Source organism: Phyllostomus discolor, chromosome 2, assembly GCF_004126475.2.
Source record: "Phyllostomus discolor isolate MPI-MPIP mPhyDis1 chromosome 2, mPhyDis1.pri.v3, whole genome shotgun sequence".
NCBI lineage: Eukaryota > Metazoa > Chordata > Mammalia > Chiroptera > Phyllostomidae > Phyllostomus > Phyllostomus discolor.
In genome coordinates this window covers 160,285,372-160,308,194 of record NC_040904.2, presented here as the reverse complement: position 1 = coordinate 160,308,194, position 22,823 = coordinate 160,285,372, and the positions used below count along the sequence as shown (strand labels likewise).

Below are 22,823 nucleotides of genomic sequence, written 5' to 3'. Positions count from 1 at the left end.
CTGCTGAACACACTTGGATAACGTGGCACCTCAGTACTACAAGGTGCTTTTCTTGTAAGAAACATCCCTACTGTTCCTGCGAGGGAGAACCCAGTATTCTGGCTTTAGGATTAAGGCAGGCCACGTATTCCATCCCAGGGGAGTTTTTGGCAGATTGGACGGACAGGTAAGCGGCCAGCATTCAGCCCAGATCTGGATCTCACTTACTCCCTCTGCAGCTCAGCCTCATAACTGACAGAATGGAAAAAAACCTCAGAGGTCACCTCGTTAGTCCAACTCTTTATTTTACTGGTAAGGACCCAGGCAGAGCTCGAGTAGAAGTGATGTGCCTGACAAACCACAATTAAGTGGGCAGAGTGGGAGAGTCCAGCACCAAGGTCTCATTAGAGACCCAGGCACCTATGGGAATGATGTGTTAGGAGGGAGGATGGACATGGGAACAGTATCAGGAAGGTATGTGTTCATGCGCTGGAAAGGCCACCCCAGCCCACGGCACATCCCTCCGACGCTGTGGGGCCATGCCCACCCAGGACCTCCAACCCTACCACACCAGTGGCAAGAGAAACACAGGGGACTGACGTCCAGTGACAGATTTTTTTTATATATTTAAAAACAAAATCAACCTCCCCCCAAGTAAACCCCCAACAAACAAAAAGTCAGATTAAATAAAATTACAGTGAATATACCCAGCAAACATCTGTATGTGCAATTAAATACTATATCTGTTACTGCGGCACGAACCTCAAACAAACGATGTACGAGTGTTCTGGGGCGGGGGGAGGCCCGAGTTTCAACTCTGCAGGGTTGGGGTGACAAGATGGGGGAAGTGAGAAGAAAGGGAAGTTCAATTTCATTTGCTTAATTCTGTCCATATAAATATATTCATAAGACCAAAAAGAAAAGGGAGCTTGGGATGGTAAGGAAATAGCAGAATAGGGGAGTGTTAAGACCCTCCCAATTCTACCTGACCAAAAAATATGAAATTCATTTCATGGTGGGAGAGGAGATAAAAAATAATAGAAGAGGATGGGAAGGGGAGGAAGCAGACAGAGGCTCGCCAGGGAAAACGGGAGGACCCACGGCAGGGGGTGAGGAGGAGTCCAGTGCCAGTGTGAGTGTGTCTGCCTCTGTCTTCGTCCCTGCTGTCTCAGGCTCCAGCACAGGGCCCGCCACCTCCTCTCTCCCTCTGTCCACGGTCCTTCAGGGCGCCTCAACTCCCTCCACCTTGCCCCCACCACTGCTTTGCGAGTACCCTTCCCTCCTGTTTATTGGGAGCTGGCTCGCTCCAGATCCTCAGGTCATAGTTCTTTTTGGCCACTCGAAGTTTGAAAGCGACTCACGGAGTTGTTGAGGCGAAGGGAGGCATTCTGGGCAGCCAAGGGGCTGGGGAACACAGCCACGATGGTGTACAAGGCAGCGAGGTACGCGTGGCGGCCTTCTCGGCAGTCCCACTATTGTCCCCCCCACCCCCGCCAGGCAGCCCCTTGAGCGTCCCTTGAGGCCACTGGATCTTGGCGCCGGACATGGCAACGTGAGTGAAGAGTTTGTCCGCCTCAGTCCGAGTGATGCCCTCAGGGAGATCCGTCATTCCAGCACCCGCCCCAGGACTGGAAGGGAGGAAAGAGGACCATGGTTGGGCAAGGATTAGAGTAGGAAGGGCCAGACAGTGGCCCTGCAGAGAAAGTCTCCAGTTGACCAAGCCTGTGTACAATGTCCTCAAAAGCCCAGCATTTCCCACTTTGCCCTGTCCCCTTCCCCCATCAACCCCATTCCCTACCACCCAGACTCTGACCAAGGCAACTACAGGAAGCAGAGGAACCTTTCTCTCTTCCAGCCCAGCGATGTAGGCCAGAACAGACTGCAATCAGATCCCAGATTTAAGATTTGGAGACCATACCTCAGCTCCCTCACAGGGAGCTGTAATGAAGGAAGGATGGCTTTTGCTGATATTCTTTCATCAAGTCAATAGCCTGATCTGAAATATGTTCCGTAGATCCCTTCCCAGAGGCTGGCCTAAAGAGATTCCTCTTTCTTATCATCTAGGGAAGTTGGTTTCCCTCCTTTCCTTGTTTAGCAAACTGCTCTAAGTAGGGGGACTCCTGAGAGATCTTGTAGGCCTCCTATGAAGGCCTGTAGGAGAAGAGTTATTCCCCCATATTCTCTCGTCAATCATCTCCTAAAACGGGTGTAGAATTACCAAACGTAGACATCCTAGACTGAAGTCAGGACTACTGCCACAAGACTCTGTGTTAGTAATAGGCTCAGCAACCCCCAATTTTTACCATCGTCTTCCCCAGGACCTTGGTAAGGGGGACAACGATACTTCACTTCTCTAGCTTCTCCTTGCTCATAGTACAAAAGGATCCCATTCCCAGCCCCCACCCTAAGCTGGTTTTTCCCAGCCATCCTGGGCTGATGATGCAGGACTGGAGGGGTGAGCACATTCTCTTGGAGATTCAGCACCCTGTCACTCACCAACGTCTGTCGTCCCTAGGTCAGTGGAGGCAGATTTGAGTGCTTGTCTCTTGCTCCGGTTTCCATGCTTCAGTCCACTCTGTCCCTTCAACATCAACATCAAAAGATAATACGCATTCTGGGTAAATAACATTAACTGCCTTGAATCCCAGTGTGCGTCTGAGAGATTAAGCAGCAGCAGCCAACCCTGAGGACCCCTCCAACACCTGGCCGTCAGAATGGCCAATGAGCTGCCGCTGGGAAACAAAGAGACCCTCCCTCTGAACACTGGGATGGGCTGGAAGAATCAGTATTGGTCCCTCCCACTTTGCCCATTCTCTCTGTGTTGTTTCCCTTGTCCACTCAGCTGGTTGAGGTAGATGGCTCAGAGATACGGGCCTGGATGAGAAGGGGTGTCTGACGGGAGACACCCTTACCTGGTGCACCGTGTAAGTCGACTGGCCATGGAGCAAAGGAGGGCAGATGGACAGATTGTACTGTAATGGCTGGCCCAAGAGGGAGTAGCGCCCATCACCTAGGGAGGGAGAGCAGATGGTTTCATGGGAGTTTGAACTTCATAATATGACTTCAGTGAGACTTCAGGGGGCCTTGGAGATAGATACTTTTCCTACTTTTTCTATAATAGGAGTGCCCATGACTGATTAGAGAGTTGTCTCTCTGACCTAAACCCCTTAGGTCTCAGATGTATTTCAGACAAATGGGAAGGAATATTAGGTTCCCTCACCCTTGAAGGGCTTTGTTAATTGTAGACAAAAGGCCCTGGAAGAAACCTACAGACCCTTATGAATGTTTTTTCTTCTTTTTAAAAAAGATTTTATTTATTTATTTTGAGGAATGGGGAGGGAGGGAGAAAGAAAGGGAAACATCAATGTATTTGATGTTTCTCACACACCCCCTACTGGGGACCTGGCCTGCAACCCAGGCATGTGCCCTAGACTGCGAATCGAACCGTCAACCCTTTGATTTGCAGGCTAGCACTCAATCCACTGAACCACACCAGCCGGGGTGAATGTTTTTATTTCTTACAGAAATTCTCCACACCCTAAACCCAGGGACCAAGTTTCTGACTTATGTCAGAATACAGTGTAGTGGAGAAGAGCACAGACTTGCAGCCATACCGCTGAGGTTCAGATCCTGGCCCTGTTACTAGAAATGGATGTTGGGTAGTGTTTCCCTCATTAGTGTTGCTGGGAAGGTTAATGAATATAAAACATGTAAAGCATAGCAATGCTTGATACACACTAAGCACCGTAAAGTGTTAGCTATTATTGTTGGTAAATAGATTTCAGAGCACTTTAAAGGTTTTATTTTTACTTATTTATTTTTTAAAAATATTTTATTTATTTATTTTTAGAGAGGGAACGGAGGGAGATAGAGAGAGAGAGAGAGAGAGAGAGAGAGAAACATCAATGTGCAGTTGCTGGGGGTTATGGCCTGCAACCCAGGCATGTGCCCTGACTGGGAATTGAACCTGTGACACTTTGGTTCGCAGCCCACACTCCATCCACTGAGCTATGCCAGCCAGGGCTAAAAGTTTTTAATCACAACAGATGACCTTATACTGTGTGTGACAACCAAGGCAGAAAGCAGATAAGCTTATTCCCACCATATGTGTGATTAAGCCTATTCTATGGATTACAAAACTGAGGTTTGGTTCCCAGTTTAAGTAACATGGTCAATATCACAAAGCTACTTGGTGGTGGAAGCAGAATCTGAATCCAAGTCTTTTAATTCAAATCCAGTATTCCCTCTTATAAAACCATACTGTTTCTGACATGGGCCATATTCCCGGGCCTCAGACTCAGTATTGATGGGTTGAACTCTTTGGTTCATTAGAAAGTTCAGCAAAATAAATAAAATCTTAAAAAAAAAGAAAGAAAAGAAAGAAAGAAACTAAGCTCAGTGAACTTTTTTTCCCTGGCTGATAGCCACCTTACTTGGTAATACTGAATCTGTAAGACTTTATTTATACATACATACATACATGTATATGTATATATGTGTGTATATAGCTATGTGTTTATTTATATATATAACTATATATAAATATATATTATTTATTTATTTGTGTTAAGCAAGGTCTGGAGCAAGTTAACTATGGCCATCTCTAAAAAGAGGCCAATGTCCTTGGCCCAGACAGAGAGGTTAAAATAAGAGTAGGCTTACAGAGCCCTGGCTGGGTGTCTCCGTTGGTTGGAGTGTCATCCCCGTACACCAAAAGGTTACAGGTTTGATTCCTGGTCCAGAACACATACCTAGGTTTCAGGTTCAGTCCAGGTTGGGCATGTATGGGAGGCAACTGATCAATGTTTCTCTCTCACATTGATGTCTGTCTCTCTCTCTCTCCCTTCCTCTCTCTAAGATAAATAAACATATTCTTGGGTAAGGATTAAAAAATAAAATAAAATAGTTGGCTCCCAGAGTTGGCTGGTCAGCCACACTGGCTCCCAGCCTGTGGCTACCCTCTCAGTCTCCCCACTTGGCAGTGGGATGTGAAGGGTGAATGTGACAGCAGGCAGCCTTAAGTTAACCCCTTACCCTGTGCTGGGACCCCCAGGCCGCGGGAACTGTGTGAGGACAGGAAGGGGACTGAGTCCTGTGCAGACACTGCTGAGGCTGGTGACAGGAGAGGGTGCTGGGGACTGGGTAGGAGAGGTGATGGGGCTGCTGCTCATTTGCGTGCTGGCCTGTGGGAGAGAAGAGTACACGTCACGTAACCCCAAATATTATCTCTGGATGGTTTCTATGGCTTGGCTTAAAATTCACTTCCCTCGGGAAACTTCTCTTGCTGAACTCTGCCAAAGTCAGACTGCCCTTTCACACTGCCCCCTTCATACCAGTGCCTAACTGGTAAGTATCATTTTAATATCCACTTTTAAAATACCATTTTAAGTGTTCTCAGCATTTCAAGGATGTGTTCCATCTGCCACCTTGGATCTTAGGTACTTTAAGATGCTCTCCTCTATTTGTGTATCTCCTCAAAAAGCGCCCAGGGAAAGGCATGTAAAAGAGGCTGCTCAATCAATGGCAAATAATCTGGTCAGCTTCCTTGCCAAGGCAAAGCCAGGCTTCAGGACTCACCTGGGGGCTACTGTCAGGGTTGTACAGGTCTCCAAGGCTTCTGCCCCCGCTGGTCCATGCTGTAATATTTACAGTGACTCCACTGGACCATGGATGGGTTCTGGGGAGGTTGGGGTCCCATTAGGGACATTCAGCTGCATGACCACCACACCTGGTCCAGAAGGTGACACTCCTGAGTGGCAGGAAGAAAGCAGTTGGCTGTGAATTCAAATTATATTTTGCCTGTAAGCTAACCTACGTGGGAAAGCCAATAAACAAATCCACCAGCTCTCCTCGTGGTCACTTAAGCCACTTACTGCCAGGAACCTGACATAGCTGTTGACCTTAGTGTCTGACTCCCTCTCCCCAAACCAGTGAAGTTTGAGTGGAAGGGACATAAGTCACAGATGCCCGTGTTCTCCTGACCTTTACATGGTGAGGGGTACTTTGACAGAAAACTCCATCTGTCAAATGCCCAAGTTAGATCGCTCAAACTAAATGGGCGTGGTACAGGTCCCAGCCTGGGGCTCTGGCCAGGGCTGCAGGCACCTGCAGCTTCCTCGTATAGCTGCAGATAAGTCAGTGATCTCTGGTTGTCCTGGAGAAAATGATGCACACAGCTTCACTAAGCCAGACCCAAAAGGTGCTTCTTGGGCAAGGGTGGGGTGAGCAGGAAACAGTTTAAGGAGAGGGAATGGCAGAGATGTGTCATATTCAGGAAAATGACAATTTGAGGTGCTAAGGCACAGGAACTATGTGGGAGAAGTAGTATGAGATGAGATATGCTTATTCACTTACTCAGCCAAACATTTATCAAACATTTACTATGTGTCAGCTCTCCTATGCTAGGCACTGGGTGGTACAACAAACAAAACTGGTCTCTGTCCTCACGGGATGGAGGAATGGATGGTTTACTAGGGAGGTCAGACAGTAAGCAAACAGTTGGTGTCAGTCTGAAGCACATTCTGGTGAGGGTCTTTACCCTGCAGTATTAGAAAGAGCCCTTGTGCTTCGGAGAGCTAACACAAAGGCTACATGTAAGGAGGCTAGAGGGAGGAGAGACTAGCTGCAGGAAGACTGGTTAGGAAGCAATGGAAACTGAATGAGCAGGTTCTGAATTGCAGCAGTGACAGCAGGAATGGAGTAGGGAGGGGAGGAGTCAGATCCTCTCTGAAGGCTTCACTGACAGGTTCAGCTGACTGACAGGATGAGATCCTGAGGTTTTTACAGCAAGGGCAAACCATGGAGAGCCTTACCTTCTCACAGGCTGGGAAGGAAAGGCTCATGAGGAGGAACATTAAGTCCTGGAATCTTCCTCATAGGTGAAATAGCAAGGTAAGGGGAGGGAGGGTCAGGGAGCAATTTGACAGATAGTTCCTGCTGTAGGAATGGGCAGGAGCTCTGCTTCCCACAGGGATGGTCCAGTGTGAAGATTTGCTCTTGACCTCCCAGGATATACTTCTGTAGACAGACAAGCTGAGTTCATGTGTGTGTTGGGTGGCAGAGAAATGGGACTGGGGCTTGCTAGTGCAAAAAACCTGCTGCAGGTGCTATGGTTTTCATGGCTCGGTGCTCCGGAGCTGCCACTGCTACTGCCCACCACATTGCTTCCTGTGAAGGGAAATGTTGCAGCCTCTGCCCTGGGCACCAGTCCTGCTGGGAAGTGAGTGTGATTGCTTTTCTCAGGTAGCACTGGTCAAAGGAAAGGAAAAGAAACAGCAGGAGGCCTAAGAGTGCAGCTTAGGAGACACAGCACCTGTCCTATCCTATTCCCCAGTCAATCTGCCCCAGCCCAGTTTCCCTCTAATCAAAGAGCACAAGTATTCAGAGTGACAAGCTCGCACCTCTCTATCCCTTGCCAAAGGGGACAGGATATTCATCAGTGTGGCTTGTAGAAGGACCACAGAAAATTGCACAGTCGTGGCGTGGCAATACATTTAACAACTTTCCCTTACTATAGCTGCTTTGGGCATTTTATTTCCCGATCCTAAGACCCCACTTGCTCCAGCATCCTTTACCAACAAAATCACAATTGACCTTATTCAAACATCTCCTTGCTACCTGAGGGGGCCAAGGCAAAAAATAATCAAATCTACAGCTTTTCTGGAAGGCAGTTCATAATCTGAGCCTGATGCCCTAGGCCTGGAAAGGGTGGGGGGGTGTGTGAGTGTGTAGGATGTGAGCATAAACAAAGCGGTGGAAGCTCTTTCTAATACCAACATGTAGCCATAAGGAGCTACTGGGGCATCAAGGGGAGGAAAAAGAGAACAAAGTCCTCATATTATTTTCTCTGATTCCCAACAAAAACAAAGCCAGGGTTATCAGTCACAGCTTCTGTCCTCAGCTCCTCCCCATAACGAGTCCTTCACCACTGGCCTGGAGCATTGTTCCTTCACTCAGCCGAGGACACAGAGTACTACTCTGCTGATGAGCTGATTTTTTATGCTTCTTTTCCTCAAGCCAAAAGCAGGTGGCATCTGTTAGCAGCTGAACTGTCGCTACTTCTTAATGGACATGGCAATAAAAAAAAAACAAAACCACCCCCACTGCCCAGTAACAGCACTTCCATATAATCAGGTTGGAGGAAGGAGCCTGCACTGGAGTGGGAAGCAGGAGAAGGGGGTTGAATAAGGAAATCAATTTCAGCTGGAAAGCTCTGAAAGGAGAGGGGACGTGTGAATGGCTTTTTAAGTGGCATCATTAAACCTGAGCAGAAAGGTCGATTGGGCAGAGCAAACCACATAAATACAAACAGATGACATTTATGTCTGGCAGAATTGGTTTTTGTTTAGTTGGTTTTTTTAAATCAGTGAGGTAGAAGACTGATAAAGCTTCTTCCTTACCACCAGGAATCAAATCTATGGAAAGGAATGTCCAGAGAAACAAAATCCGCAGGCATCTTTCCCAAATTACAAAATAGAATCCAGCAGTATCTGGCCTTTCCACCCCTTTTTTTTTGGTGGGGTAGAGGGATTTCTTCCAGGAGAGAAGGAGAAAACAGTATCAGCCTTGGTAACCCTCAGCTGCAAAATGAGCCACTGAGCATGTGAGGGGCCATGTCTGCACGTCCCTCACTCTGGCCGCACTGCTGTGTCACCGTGAGCTGGGAGTCTGGGTGCACCTTCCCCAGGCCAGCGTCTTTGTAGAAACCTCAGAACACCTGTAAGCCACCGTTTCAGTGGAAAGAAAAGTGTATCCTGGGATTACAGTAATGTCTAATATCACAGTAGAGGCAGTAAGGTCAGGGCCTGGGAGTCAATCGGGCAACTACAAAAATGGGTTAATAAACCAGAACAGCTGTTCCAGGAACAGCCAATCCTAATCCCTGCCTTTATTTTTGGAAAAGTGACCATGTTGCTAAAGGAAAGAAGAGCGGGTGACTGTCTTCTGAAGGTGACACAGCAGCCTTTGTGGGCTATGCTGATTTTCTATCTTCCTTCCCAGTAAAGGGTAAACTGGAAAGAAAGACAGAAGAGGTATATTTTCTTTTCTTCCACTTTCTCTTAGATTTTCATGAACAGGGACTGAACACTTTTGGTCTTCAGTGAATATGGTCTCTTAGATGATGCTCCCATCATCTAGGAAGAGTACGAGGGGTCAGTCCAAAGATGAGGGTCGATCAGGGTAGCTCTGAAGGAAATATAACAGAAAATTCCAAAGAAGCAAGGGAACTGGATGATAAAGTGGGTTTCCTCCATTTCTTTTGATTAGGGAAGAGCCTAGATTATCTCCTTCCGATCTCAGCCCAGATCTCTAAGTGCTGCCAACTTTCAGAACAGCTGTTTCAGTTTACTTTACCCAGCACTAGATCCACAGTAGATAATGAAAAATTCTTTTTACTAGGTTTGTTCCATTTCCAAAAACCTTACATTTGAAGCTGATCAGATATATAACCACGGAGGCACAGCAGACACACTGACATACCACCAAGGAAGTGTATCCATGTGCACATGTATACACTTGCTTTAATGGGAGAGAAAACGCCCTGCAGTGTCAAGCACCGTCGAAGGCTACAGTGGTTCTTGGAGCTGGTTTCTACCATTTCCATACCCTGCTGGGAATTTCAAGGTCAAATGCCCCTGGTGAACACTAGGAGAAACAGCTAGAGAGACCAATAATGTAATGAAGGGTAAGGGCTATTGAATTTAGAATCTCTCAGCCCATTAGAGATCCATGTTTGGTTTGGATGAAGGCAGAAGTGATTGCTCCTGGAAGGTAACAATTGATCTTGTCTTATGAGCAAGATTATTCTGGAATCTACTCCACAGCATCTAATATAGAGTGCAAAAAATCTTTTGTGAAAAATAGTACATTTTTAAATGGGCAAACTGGCAAGAATATTTCCCTCTTACCAGGAGAGGGCACTCTGATATTCCCACAGTAGAGTGACAGTAAGACCTCCTCCCTTGCAGGGGCAGGGTTGAGGGTGTTGTGTGGGTGTGGAAGAGAGTATGGGGGGGATAAATGGTGATGGGAAAAATTAATTTAAAAACATTTTAAAGTTAAAAAATATATAAAAAGATCTCTCTTCTAGAACCCCGAAGTGGCTTAACTGCAGGCGACGCTGTGTCAGGGCAGGGAGAAAGGGAGATAAGCACGGGTGGCTGCACTGGGGAGCTCTAGGCACAGGCAGCCAGTGAGAGGCTGCATGGTATGAACCTCTTCACCTGGGAGAGGTGTGGCACCTCCAAAGAGGGCCTTCAGCTGCTTAATACAATATCACTCACTTACCACCGGAGGGAAAGGATAAGAGTACAGAAGCTTGTTGAATATGTGTTACTAAGGATGCAGCACAGGATATGGAAATTTCAAAAGACAAAAGTTTAAGTTCTTTAGACAAGTCATTTATCCTCTTTGAGACTTAAATTTCCTCTTCATGAAGTTGTGGTAAGAATAAAATGGTAAAAATGTAGGTGAGCCACATACAAAAAAACTGCTAAACAAATCTAAGATGTGACTTAAAAGCATTTTATCAGCCTCTCTCACACTCCCAAGAGAGGAAACAAAAGGTGTCTAATCGGAAGAATGAGTGCAGGAGACAGGTAAGTGCAGTTGATGTCTCAAAGGCATGTGGTGAATGAAATGCTGAATTCAGAAAAAGAAAACAAAAAAAAAAAAAAGAAGAAAAGAGAATAAACCCAATCAGACACGTGGCTTCCCAAGAATGGGGCTCAGGCAACCAACCTGGCCTTTCTTGGAAGGTCAACCTCAGTGCCCCTGGGAAACACCACCATGACTTTGGCATTTCCTCCTGATGGGGTCAGGGCCGGGTACACAGCCAACTTCTGAATTCTCTCTGCCCTGCCCAGACCTAGAGCACAAGGTCTTCAGCAGCACTGCAATTGCTGGTGCCCAAGAACCCCACGTTTTTGTCTTACCTGAGTACTGCTGTGGCATCTGTGGTGGGCTGCAGGGGGAGGGAGACTGAGGCATCTGGTACTGCTCAGAGCCAGGAGGTTGCAGAAACCCCACAGAAGGGCTGGGGAGATGGAAAAGAGAGGGGTGGTAAATTGGTAGAGGGAGAACACAGCTCACGGCAAACAGCTGCTGCTTCCTGGGCCTCCCTCGTGGGAAGCGGAGGGAGCTCCAGGCCATTCTCAAACCAATTTGCCATGCAATTTCTAAAATTGCTGATCAGTTCAAAGTTATTATATATATTTGTACTTGATCATCTTTCAATTAGAAAGCTGCTAATCAGTGATCCAGATGGAATGTTAGTGACACATGCTCTTCCTGACAGTGTGGAAACACCAGATACAAACACACACATACATGCACACAGCACAACACACATACACTCTGAGAACACAAGCAGACACACAAAGACAGTGCCAGGAGCCTGGCATCATCCAATGTGCCAAGGTTGCATGTTAGGTCCCTGGTCAGGGTACATACAAGAAGCAACCAATGAATGCATCAATAAGTGGAACAACAAACTGATGTCTCTCTCTCTCCCAAATTAATTATATATGTGTGTATATGTAGTGTGTGCGTGTGTATATGTGTGTATGTATATATATTATGGAGAGAGAGAGAGAGAGCCAGAGACAGATAATACAGTGTAAGAGAGAGATGGGTAGAAAGAACTAGGTGATGTGTGATTTAGGATATTTTACACAATGGCAAACACAGATGAAAATCAATGTGAATACAAATACGGACCCCCCCTAAAACTCAAGACAACAGGAGACATACATATAAAAATACAGAAATAAACATATACACACTGAGAGAGACACACAGAAATACATACTGGTAGGCCCAGACTTGAGTTTTAGTTCCAGCTCTGGTTTTAACTAGCTATGTGACTTGGGGAAGTTTCTTAACATCCCTAGCTGGAACTTCTTCATTTATTAAAAAAAAAAAAAAAAAAGGAGAAAAATAAAACAAAGGGAGAAGACAAGATATTTCTTAGGTGCTTTCTACCTCTAAAACTCTACCAGCTATGGTCTATCCTAAGATACATACAAGATACATATAAGTATAAAGACCATCTGAGATTCATTCATGTATATAAACAGAGGTATGCAGAAAATTTTTACATATATATACTCCAAACTGCTTCTTTTAATGATAAGCAATCTCTATCACATACCTCTGAATCTCACTGATTAAAAGAACAAAAAACGGGAAATTATAAAGCCTCTGTCTCTAAAACAGGAATTTTTTTCTGCTGACAAGCTCTCATGGAAATGTCAAATCACAGGGGAGAAAAGGAGAATGAACTCCCTCATATTCTACCTGAGGGCACCACTGGGACATGTACCTTTCATTTTTTAGGCCGGTGAAAACAAAACCACGGTACAATAGTTGCCAAAGAAAGGTCTATGGGAAATATGTCAGGACTTTCTGAGAGTCCTCACCTTGTACCGTTCTGCTGAGCCGGAGGGATCATGCTGTAGTAGACCGGCACGCCCCCTCCTGGGAGGCCCCCTTGTACAGACTGGCTGCAGGGACCAATATGGGTTGCTGGAAAGGCGGCTGGACCACATTTTGTGAGTCATTACCCACTGGGACCTGAGTGGAGACAAGAGGGAAAGTGGCTACTCGTACTCCAAATGAGGCTATCCAGAGAACAGCCCAGTCATCACCAGACTGAGACACTCTAACTTCATTCTCTGCCTCTTAGAGACCCCTCCTATTCTCCTCATCTACCTAAAGGAAATGCCTACAGAGCCACCTCTACTTCCCTCTTTTCCAAATACCGCCCGTGAACATCTGATGTAGAGAAAGGAGCCGCTTTCCTTTAGGGCTCACTCTTTTGGGTATATACTTATTTGCATGGCTGTATAAGGAAACAAACAATTTAAATCAAGATTCTCCTCAGATTCTCTGGGGCTTTCTCTCAGAGGAAAAAACCCCTAAAATTTTTAGGGGTGAAGTGAACAACATTTTAGCATTAGAGTTGTCAGACTGGATGATGCGGGAGGCTGCCCTCCTTCCCTCATCCCGAGGACTGGGTGATCTTCCCAATGCAGAATGCACCCACTTGTAAGAAGGCAGTGGAGTGTACTGAACCACCAGGCCTTGCATCTGGCCCCCCCATGCCACTCCTCTGGTTGCTGAGCAGGCCCTGGTTCTGTGGCTGCTGGACCCCAATCATGCCTTGGTAAGCCGCCTGCTGCTGGTTAGGCATCATGGGCTGTAAACCTGGGGATGGGCAAGGCAGAGAAGAGATTAGCATGGTCTCAATGATGTTTAGGAGCTCATACTCCATCAGCAATTTCTCTCCACCTGTCTAATTTACCTTTTCTTTTTTTGGAGATCCTGGGTGCCTCTTTAGGACTCTAATCATCCCTGCCTTCTTTTTTTTTTTTAAAAGGGAAGGTAATTCTCTCTTTCCCAGTCTCCACCCTTCCTCTATTCACTCTCTTCCTTATACTAGCTGTTCCCCTTACCAGGCTGCTGGGATGGCTGAGGCAACTGTTGACCACGCTGGGGGCTGTAGGCCACCGGGTGAGAGAGAGGTCGGTATTTGCTGGTTGGAATTAGGATACTGTCAGGGGGATAGTAAGAAACCTGGATCTATGGTGAGAGGAGACAGATGTGTGAGAGGTCACTGAAAATCAGCCCCCAAATCCCCAAACTGGTTTTTAAAATTTTTATTTATTGATTTTAGAGAAAGAGAGGAATGGGGTGGGGAAAGAGAGAGAGAGAAGAGAAGAGAAGAGAAGAGAAGAGAAGAGAAGAGAAGAAACACTGATTTTCTTATTCCACTTATTTACACATTCATTGATTGCTTCTTGTATGTGCCCTGACTGGGGATTGAACCTGCAACCTTACTGTATTAGGATGCCACCCTAACTGATAGGCCCCAAACTATTCAATGCATCAGGGTTGATGGTCAAAAATCTGTAAATGGAGATATTTGGTCAGTAATCGTAGCATTAGTATGCAAATTTGAAACCGAACAGGAAGGACTTAGTTCATCTGGAAAGACAATCTTCTGACTGAAGACAACTCTCAAGTGCAAGGTGGGGAAATGGAGGTGATGGATGGGTGTCCCCTCTGGCCTGTCTAAATCAGAGGAAAGAGGGAGGGGGTTATAATACTGGACAAATTGAATTAGTAATTTAAGCTGGGAACCTGAGCTGCTCACCTGTTGAGGGGCTGCATTGTAGCCCTGGGGTGGCAGGACTTGCTGGGGTAGGTGGTGCATGGCTAGAGGTGGAATAGTTGGAAGAGGGGAGGGGCTGACCCGTAGAAGCCATGATTGTGAAGCTAGTCTGCTGAGGGTGCTGGGAGAGCTAAGTGGGGGCTGGAACCAGAGCTGTGGATGGGTCAGATGCTTCAGTTAGAACCTTGGCGGCTAAGGCTCATCTGTCCAAAGGGGTTGCTGAGGTCATCTGCCTGTTGAGAGAGTGGGGGAGACTCAAGGACTGAGGTTGTATCAAACCCCATGTCTTTGGCTTCAAACAGACAGACAGACAGACAGACAGAAAAAAACAACAACCCCCTCTTTAGCCTTCCTTACTTAGATCAAATTTGGGACACTTCTGCCTCTGGGCCCTGGGAGGCCAGTCTCCTTACCACATATGAGGGTAACAATGGCCACTCTGATTATGATTTTTATTAGCATTATCCTGGGGAGATGGGAGCAATGACACACCTTCTATATATAGAAGGAAACAGGACAAACTAGTGAGTTAAAAAAAAAAGACTGCAGGTCTTTCCATTTCCTGTCTTCCTCATGCCTTCAAAACCATGCAAGTACCCCTATGTTGCCAAAAATCCCATTTTTTATAATAAAGGACCAGATAACACCGTAGTGGATTACAGGTGGCTCACTTCATGTGGCTCCAGCTCTCTTATGCAGTGGAAAAGACTGGTGGGCTCCCACTCCTCCTGCTGCTTACCTCCTTGCTCCACTCTTGAGGTCATTTCCACCTCTGTTCTCTGACACTTTGCCTAAAGTTCTCCTGCCCTTCAGAAACCACTTCCAATTCTCACCTCTGAAAGGAGGGCCAGGGTCAGCGGGGCTGAGCTGGAGGGTGAGACTGACTGGCTAGTCTGTAATTGCCTTCTCTCTCAACCCTCTTCTCTAAGCAGCAAGAAATGATGGTGTTCCATCTTTCACTTGATGGTGAGGTTAGAGTCTGTTAGCTTTTTTTTTACTCGTACCTTCTGCTTCCCTGATATAGCATTCATCTATATCCAATAGCCTCTCTCTCCCTCTCTCTCTCTCTCTCTCTCTCTCTCCTCTCTCTCCCCTCTCTCCCTCCCCTCCCTCTCTCTCTCCCCTCGTAAAACCAAAGTAATGCTTCCTGTGGTTTCACTCAATTTCAGGGGACCTGATCTTCAAGTTAGCTAGCTATTTTGCTACCTTAGGGCAGAAGAGATGACAACAGGATGGAATGGTTGATTATTCTGAGGTCCATATTCTAGAATTTCTCAGAATGGAGATAAGAGGTGGGAGGAGAGGATATTCTAGTAAAAAAGCAGACAGGTGTGATGAATACAAACTAAAAAGAAATCAGCCTTCCTGTAACCATGATAGAAGTTATCAAGTATGAGAAAAATTAGATCTTCAAAGGATTTGTAGTCAAGATACAAACTAAATAGCAAGTGTTAAGCATTAGGAAACATTTTTTTTTAATGTAAAATAACATGGTAAGAGATGGGTAATTTTAAGTTTTTACCAGTGACACCAGGGAATTCTGTAATTGTGTTTTTATATTAAAGGAAATAATGGTTAGACCAACATCCAATTTTGTTTCCCCTCCTGAAACTCAGGGGAACTCCGTGTTCCTCTCTATCTCACATTTAGGCATCTTTTGATGGCTAAATTGCTCGGTGAAGTCAATGGAATGGGAGCACAGTTCCGCCTGTGCTGGCCCCTTCAAGAAGAAAACACCTTTTAACCATGGCCCTCCAAAAAGCACAGCTGCTTTGCAAGGTTGTCACAGACTGACCCAGACATACCCAGAGATACAGGCCACACATGGACAAGACAAAAAGGGGGAATGAAGTTTATACCATGTTGTACTGCTGGGGTGGAGAGACTGGCAGAAGGACTTGGGGACAGGAGCCTGGAGAGAACTGAACAGGCTGCGGAGAGGGCTGCAGAGCTGGGACTGGCTTGTGGACCAGCAGAGAGGCATGTGGAAAAGGGGAGAGAAAAGGGAGGCACAGGGAAAGGCAGCGGGGCAGAGAGGGAAGGAAAGGGAAGGAACAACAAAGTTAATCATAAAAGAAATTTCACATTAATAGTAAGGCTGCTGAGCAGGCTGGAGACCAAGCCCAGGATAGCTGTGGCTTTCACTTCTCTGACAAACAGGCAATCTCTCCTATCAGGAGAGACCCACTGCACACCCCACCCCATTAGCCTCTCAGAGCCCTGCAGCTGTTGTGAGCAATTTTAGAGCTCTCAGAGCCAGGGTCTGCTGCCTGATTCCAAACATAGCTTTTCCCAAAACATTTTTTTCTGAACACGATTCCTGAGGAGCATGATCACAACCCTCCTCGAATGCCCACTTGAGAAGGGATTCCTGCTTCTGTAGGGTCATCCAAGGCCTGGCTCAGCTTTCCTGGCCATGATGCTGATTTCACAGCACAGCTTTCCGGGAGGAAGTGCTCATTCTCAAGGATCATCTCTATCCCGAGGGCAGAGAAGAAAATGGCCAGTTAGCACCTGGTTCTGGCTACTTCCTCCTATTCCAAGATTGTTCTGTACATCTCCAGGCTGTGAGGGCAGTATGAAAAATGCCCCCATGAGCAAACAGGGAGAAGGATTTAGGAATAAAAAAGCTATTTGTAAATAGCTTAGTTTTAACTTTTGGTTCCATCAGTCTGTTCACTAGCTTCAAACAGGAGGATTTGTTTATTAGGAAAACGGTTATGTCTAAACCAACTAACGGGGAGTTACTTTTTCTCTCTCTTCTTCTCCTCCAGCCATTTCAACCCCTCATCAATTTTCCAGCCAGGGCCCCCATAGTGGTAGGAGGAGGGGGAAAAAGGGAGAGGCTAGGAAGAGAGAAGGAAATAACATTTACATACATTGTCTCATTTATATACTTTATCTCATAATAGCTTTACAATAATCTTCTTTTTAATCCTCACCCAAGAAATGAGAAAGAGAGAGAGAGAGAGAGAGAGAGAGAGAGAGAGAGAGAGAGAGATATCAATTGGTCACCTTCCATATGTGCCCAGACTGGGGGCTGAACCTGCAACCTAGGAATGCATCTTGACATGAAATGGAACCCACAACCTTTTGGTTAAGGGATGATGCTCCAACCAGCTGAGCCACACTGGCCAAGGAATAACTTCACAATAATTTTATAAGGAGATATGGTAACTTGTATTTGCAGTTAAGATAGTAAGGTTCAGAGAAATTAAATCACACATCCAGGATCACACTAATATGGCAAGTTTAGATAGGGATCTAGTTCTGCCTAACATACATTCCTTCTACTCTACTGTAGCAGTAGGGACAGTGTGACAGAAAAGTTGAACAGAATTACACAAACATCTTTTTGTTTGTATAATTCTCCCCTTTCCTTTCAAATTCAGAGTAACAGAAAGTGTGGAGGACCAGAGTATGAATATCCTCTCCTGCCATATATCTCTGGAGAGATCCTTTCACAGAGGGGACTAACTTCCAGGAGTACAGAGTACAGGAATTAGAAGACTCCCAAAATAGGTTAAATACAATGTAAGTCAACTTGGTTAGGAAAAAGTTACTGAGAATTCACTGTGTGACCTGGAGAGATGCTGCCTTGAAAATAAACTCTCAGTTTTCCTGGCATACCTGTTTTCTGTAGTGGTATTCCAAATATAACTGCTGGCCAAGCTGCTCAGCATGAGATACCTGTGCTGGTAGCTTTTAAACTCATTTTCTATTATCCTTATCCTCTTCTTTCTCTTAGGGGAAGGCTAATGTGGTTCAGGCCTTAATTCTTTGGGGGAAAAGGAGTGGCCATAGAGAAATTGAAGTGGTAAAATAAGGCTGCCTGATTTCCTCACATTTGTGAGTTTTGAGTAGAAAGTGAAGAGAGAAGAAATGATGCTTTTCTCTTAGGCCTCCCCCAATTGAGAAGGGCAGTGGTAAGGGTAGCTGTCTCTGTATTTTTAAGTTATACCATCACTACCCTCAGCTACAGTTTTCTTCTCGGAAAGTCTTAAACTCCAGTTAGGGAACTTTTGAAAAGCCTGAGGGGTGTGACTGCCACCTACTGGCAAATTCTGGACTAGATCATTGGTTCTTAGATGCCCGACTAGGCCCCAGGAGAGAGGTTCAGAGTGCTTCTTTTTTAGGGATCCATTCCACTTTAAGTAAACTGGGCAAAAGGTAGCCTCTGGTCCTTTAATTCTCAGCCTCATTCCTTGGTTTCACATGTTCTACTGAAATACGATATGGAGGCTCGCTCTCATAGCAGAGGCCTGCCAAAAAGAGACAGAGCATAGTTTAGTCAGCAGTGCCTCCAAGCTGGGGCAAAGGCCTCTTGTTGCAGAGCTGAAGGTAACTACCTTTTCTCAGTTTCTCTTCCAAAGGAAAACATTTACAGTAAGCACAGTAGTGTGTGTGTGTGTGTGTGTGTGCATGTGCTCACACGTGTGCGCGCGCGTGCACTCACTTTCTCCATCCCTGCTCTGTTACATACCATTTGAGGAACTGAACAGTAAGTATTCTGGGGCTCAGCACTTGAGTTTGGAGAGCCACCAGCACTAAGAGACAGCAGAAGAAAAGAAAAGAAGAAAGAAAAATGCAGTAAGAAGAGGAAAAAAGGATAAAGAGAGAAACAGAACAAGAGGAGAGGAAGAAAAAGGGGACTACACAAGCGCTGGGGATAATAGAATATTAGCAGCTACCACAAGTGCTTCAGGGACACCAAAACTTAACCAGGATAAGCATTTTTGGTTTGGAGTCTGGGACCACAATTAACCTCAGGAATAAATTTCTTACGGAGCAGACATTTCTATACCAAATAATGTTCCCTTGTCCCCAGTCCACATGGCCCAAACTAGTACCTTACTCCCTGCAGGAGGTCAGCCAATACTAACAGCTGACTCACTGACGCCAATGATACAGAAGCAGAGACAGAATCTAAGTAAAAGTTTGGGATTCAGGGCCAGCCACTTGGACATTCTGTCTAAAATTATTACCAGTCCAAAATGGTTACTCTCTTTACTTATCTCTTTATCCCCATTCCATTCTTGCTGTCTGTTTCTAGATATGGATAGAGGGAGGAGGCAGTTTTAAGATTAAGAAGGAGAAAGGGGAGCAAAACTCTACTAAAATCCACACATTTTAGAAAACTAAAAAAATACATACTGGGCCCTTACAAACGTGATACACACACACACACACACGCACACACACAGAAGCATAGGAGAAGACAGCCAGAGGGAGAAGCACAGAGTTTTACCCACTTATAGGTTTGAGTTAAGACACAGTGAAAGTCACACACACATGCCATGCTTCAGTATGGAATGAGGTAAGCTGATATGAATGAGATTTAATGAGGCAGATGGCTGTAGAAGAGGAAACTAAATTAAGATTATAGAGAAACTGATTTAGGGACTAAGATGAGGGACTAGAATGATCTGTCATGGGAGTGACATTAAAACACAAAGCAGAGGCCCTGGCTGGTGTGGCTCAGTGGATTGAGCACTGGCCTGTGAACCAAAAGGTCACTGGTTCAATTCCCAGTCAGGCACATGTCTGGGTTGCAGGCCAGGTCTCTAGTTGGGGGCAAGAGAGAGACAATGTTTCTCTCCCTCTCTCTAAAAAGTAAATAAATAATTAAAAAAAAACCCACAAAGCAGGGTTTCCTAGGTCTTCACTGTTCTTTATTTAGCTTCATTTCATAATATTTGAATGGGGTAGTACTAGGCCATTCTAGGGCCTTCCCACTTTAGTTTCCAGTTCCTGGGGTGTGAGTACTTGGAATTTGCTTCTTGTACCTATGGGAAGAAATATATCTGAGGCCAAGCTGGACTGACTAAACAGTGAGATGAGCGAGACTGGCAGGTGAAACAATAATTTAAACTACAGCACAACAGAGTACAAACATGGGCTTCCTGACTACTGGAGAATATTTCAGGATCAAGCATGGGCTCTATTCATGATGAGCTCAGAGCAGTTCTCCTCAGGGTATTAAGGAGACTTTTAAACCTAGAATACCAAGGTTTCATTTAGAATAGGATTTGATCTCATGCTGATGGCTTGGATGGCTCCCAGAGGCAAAACTTTACTCACATCCTAGTTGGTACCAACATCTACACATCCAGCAACAGAAGGAGAAAGAGAGCTCTTTTATGGCATGGAGAACAAAGGAAACACTGGAGGGTTTCTGTGCTTTATGGCATAGGTACCGCAGGGGTCTTGAGTGGTATTTCCTTTCCCCGCAACCTCAACACATAAATATGTTTATGGATCAATAGTCACATAAGCATGTTCAGTAAGACTATGGTGGGAGCTGTGATCTTTTCAAGCTCCATACATAGATACAGTGAGCAAACTCACCTTATTAATTATACATGATGTAGAGGGAGATGGGGTATGGCAGAAATGTGGAATGGGCTAAAAGATCCCACTGTCAATTTTTAGGAGGAAGAGGAAGAAAAATATAAAGCAAAAATCTCCCAGACCGACTCTACCAAGAGCTCTTGGGCCACTCTTCACCCTCACTCTTCTCTCCCCAAAACTAACAAGTGAGAAATGGGGGAGGGAGCGGCATGTCTCCAAAAACAGATCTTTCCTGCCACCCACAGCACAAGAGGCATGACTGTACTTCCAGAGCTTGTTTGAATCTCAGAGGAGAGGGCTCTGGCACCGAGTGGTGACTCACCTGTGAGATCATGTGATTATTCAAGGGTGGCTGTTGCTGAGGCGTGGGTGGGAGAGCAGGAAGTTGCTGTTGCTGCTGCTGCTGCTGCTGCTGCTGCTGGGCAGTACAAGGGAGAAGGCCTCGGACAGACTGGGATGAGGTGACCTGGTTGCAAACATCTGGGGCACCTAGTGCCATACCTAAGGCAAAGAAGAGACCCACCAAGAGCTGTAAGCATAAGTCATGAACAAATCAACCCTGGAAGGCCCAGTTGCAGGGTTGTAGTCTTTCCATGCCATTTCTCCTTACTTTTCTGTCCATTTCCCCAACTGTCTTGGGGAGATCCACATATTAGTATAGATGCATTTCAGCTGCCTGGATAATGGAAGTCCTCATTTTAGTAGGTTCCTGCTCCCTAAGGACAGTAACCACCTTGACTATGAGTTTTGATTGTAGAATTAAACAAAATGGGAGGCTTAGTCACCTCCCCTGAAGTGTCTAGAATATGTCCATCATGATTAGATAGCCAAAAACATGTTTGTTTGTTTCCTGGAAGGTAGAGACCTGTCATCTCTTTGACATCTTTTCAACATGCATCTCACAAAAGCTGCTGAGAAGGTAGTCTTGCCTTTCCAAGCACATGCCTATCTACACAAATACACCCAACCTTTGTCTATTTTCCCCATTTCCAAGCTTTCCAAGTCATGCATGCATTCACACAAAGCATTTTTACTGAATGTCTCCTATGTGCCAGGCATTGTATAATGAACTGAGGGATGCATCACTGATATGAACAAGTTGTATGAAAGCAAAGGCAAGAAAGCAATAACTCCTAGAAGGGTTAGAGGGAAGGGTTTAAAAGGAAATGGCAGAAGAAATGGGTTTGAAGGATAAACAGAAAGCTTGTAAGACTGAGAGGGGACAAACTTAATGCCATATTCAAGAAATCATAGGAGGGTCAGAGGAAGACAGATATCTGGAAATAAGACTAAGATGGCAAACCAGAGCCAGGAAGTTATGCTTTATTAAGTAATTTGGATTATACTATGCAGGGAATGCAGAAACATGAATGTTTTAAAGAGAAGAGTGATTTGATTAGATATATGTTACAGATTCGTAAACTGGCTTTAAGAGGGGCTGAGAATGGAGTAGGGAAACCAGCTTGGAGGCTAGTGTCATAATTAAATAAGAGAAGATAAAGGCCTGTATAAAGACAGGGAAGGGAAGCAGAGATCCAGCAGTTAGAGGCAAAAATCTTCACCAATACTTTCTTAAAAAAATTTTTTTTTCTTTTTGCCCTGGCTGGTGTGGCTCAATAGATTGAGTGCGGGCTGAAAACCAAAGGGTCCCCAGTTTGATTCCCAGTCAGGGCACAAGCCTTGGTTGCGGGCCAGGTCCCCAGTGAGGGCCACGGAAGAGTCAACCACACATTGATATTTCTCTGCCTCCCTTCCCCTCTCTCTAAAAATAAATAAATAAAATCTTAAAAAAATAAAAATAAATAAAATCTTGAAAAAAACTGATTGATCGATTTTGGGAGAAAAACACAGGGGAGAGAGAAAGGGGGGAGAAACATCAATTTGTTGTTCCACTTATTTATGCATTCGCTGGTTCTTTTTTTTAATAGTTTAGGAGTTATTTACTGTATTTTCTTTTCCATTACCATTCACTTCCTTTATACTCACCTCCCCCACATTGGTTGATTCTTGTACGTGCCCTGACCGGGGATTAAATCCCACAACTTTGGTATACTGAGGCGATTCTCTAACCAACTGAGCTACCCAGCCAGGGCACTTCACCACTACCGATGTCTTCTGAGGATAAGACCTAAAGAACTCCTGGGATGAGAATCAAGCAATTCTTCATTGGCAGGAGAATGGTAAAACAAAGGTCCATTGGGCATAAAGAGCTAAATATCTCTCTGCTAACAGTGCAATAGGAATAGATGGAGAAGGATACACAGCAGATCAGAAGAGCTAAGAAGTTGTTTACAGGGCTGGCATGTGAAACAGAGCTATT

General features: G+C 45.4%; 1 protein-coding gene across 1 annotated transcript in view; it reads right to left on the bottom strand.

Moving 5' to 3' along the window:
- Positions 1-580: 580 nt before the first annotated feature.
- R3HDM2 (R3H domain containing 2) overlaps positions 581-22,823 on the bottom strand; it is a 156,179-nt gene continuing 133,936 nt past the window's right edge. Inside the window, 21 exon segments of the mRNA XM_036018759.1 lie at positions 581-1,330; positions 1,332-1,438; positions 1,441-1,587; positions 1,590-1,607; positions 2,476-2,560; positions 2,892-2,991; positions 5,017-5,162; positions 5,557-5,589; positions 5,591-5,674; positions 5,676-5,728; positions 10,914-11,014; positions 12,399-12,486; positions 12,489-12,552; positions 13,021-13,077; positions 13,079-13,185; positions 13,434-13,560; positions 14,135-14,179; positions 14,181-14,330; positions 14,332-14,385; positions 16,012-16,113; positions 20,826-21,004. Of these exon segments, the coding sequence (XP_035874652.1) occupies positions 1,211-1,330; positions 1,332-1,438; positions 1,441-1,587; positions 1,590-1,607; positions 2,476-2,560; positions 2,892-2,991; positions 5,017-5,162; positions 5,557-5,589; positions 5,591-5,674; positions 5,676-5,728; positions 10,914-11,014; positions 12,399-12,486; positions 12,489-12,552; positions 13,021-13,077; positions 13,079-13,185; positions 13,434-13,560; positions 14,135-14,179; positions 14,181-14,330; positions 14,332-14,385; positions 16,012-16,113; positions 20,826-21,004 (1,967 nt within the window). The 3' untranslated portion in view covers positions 581-1,210.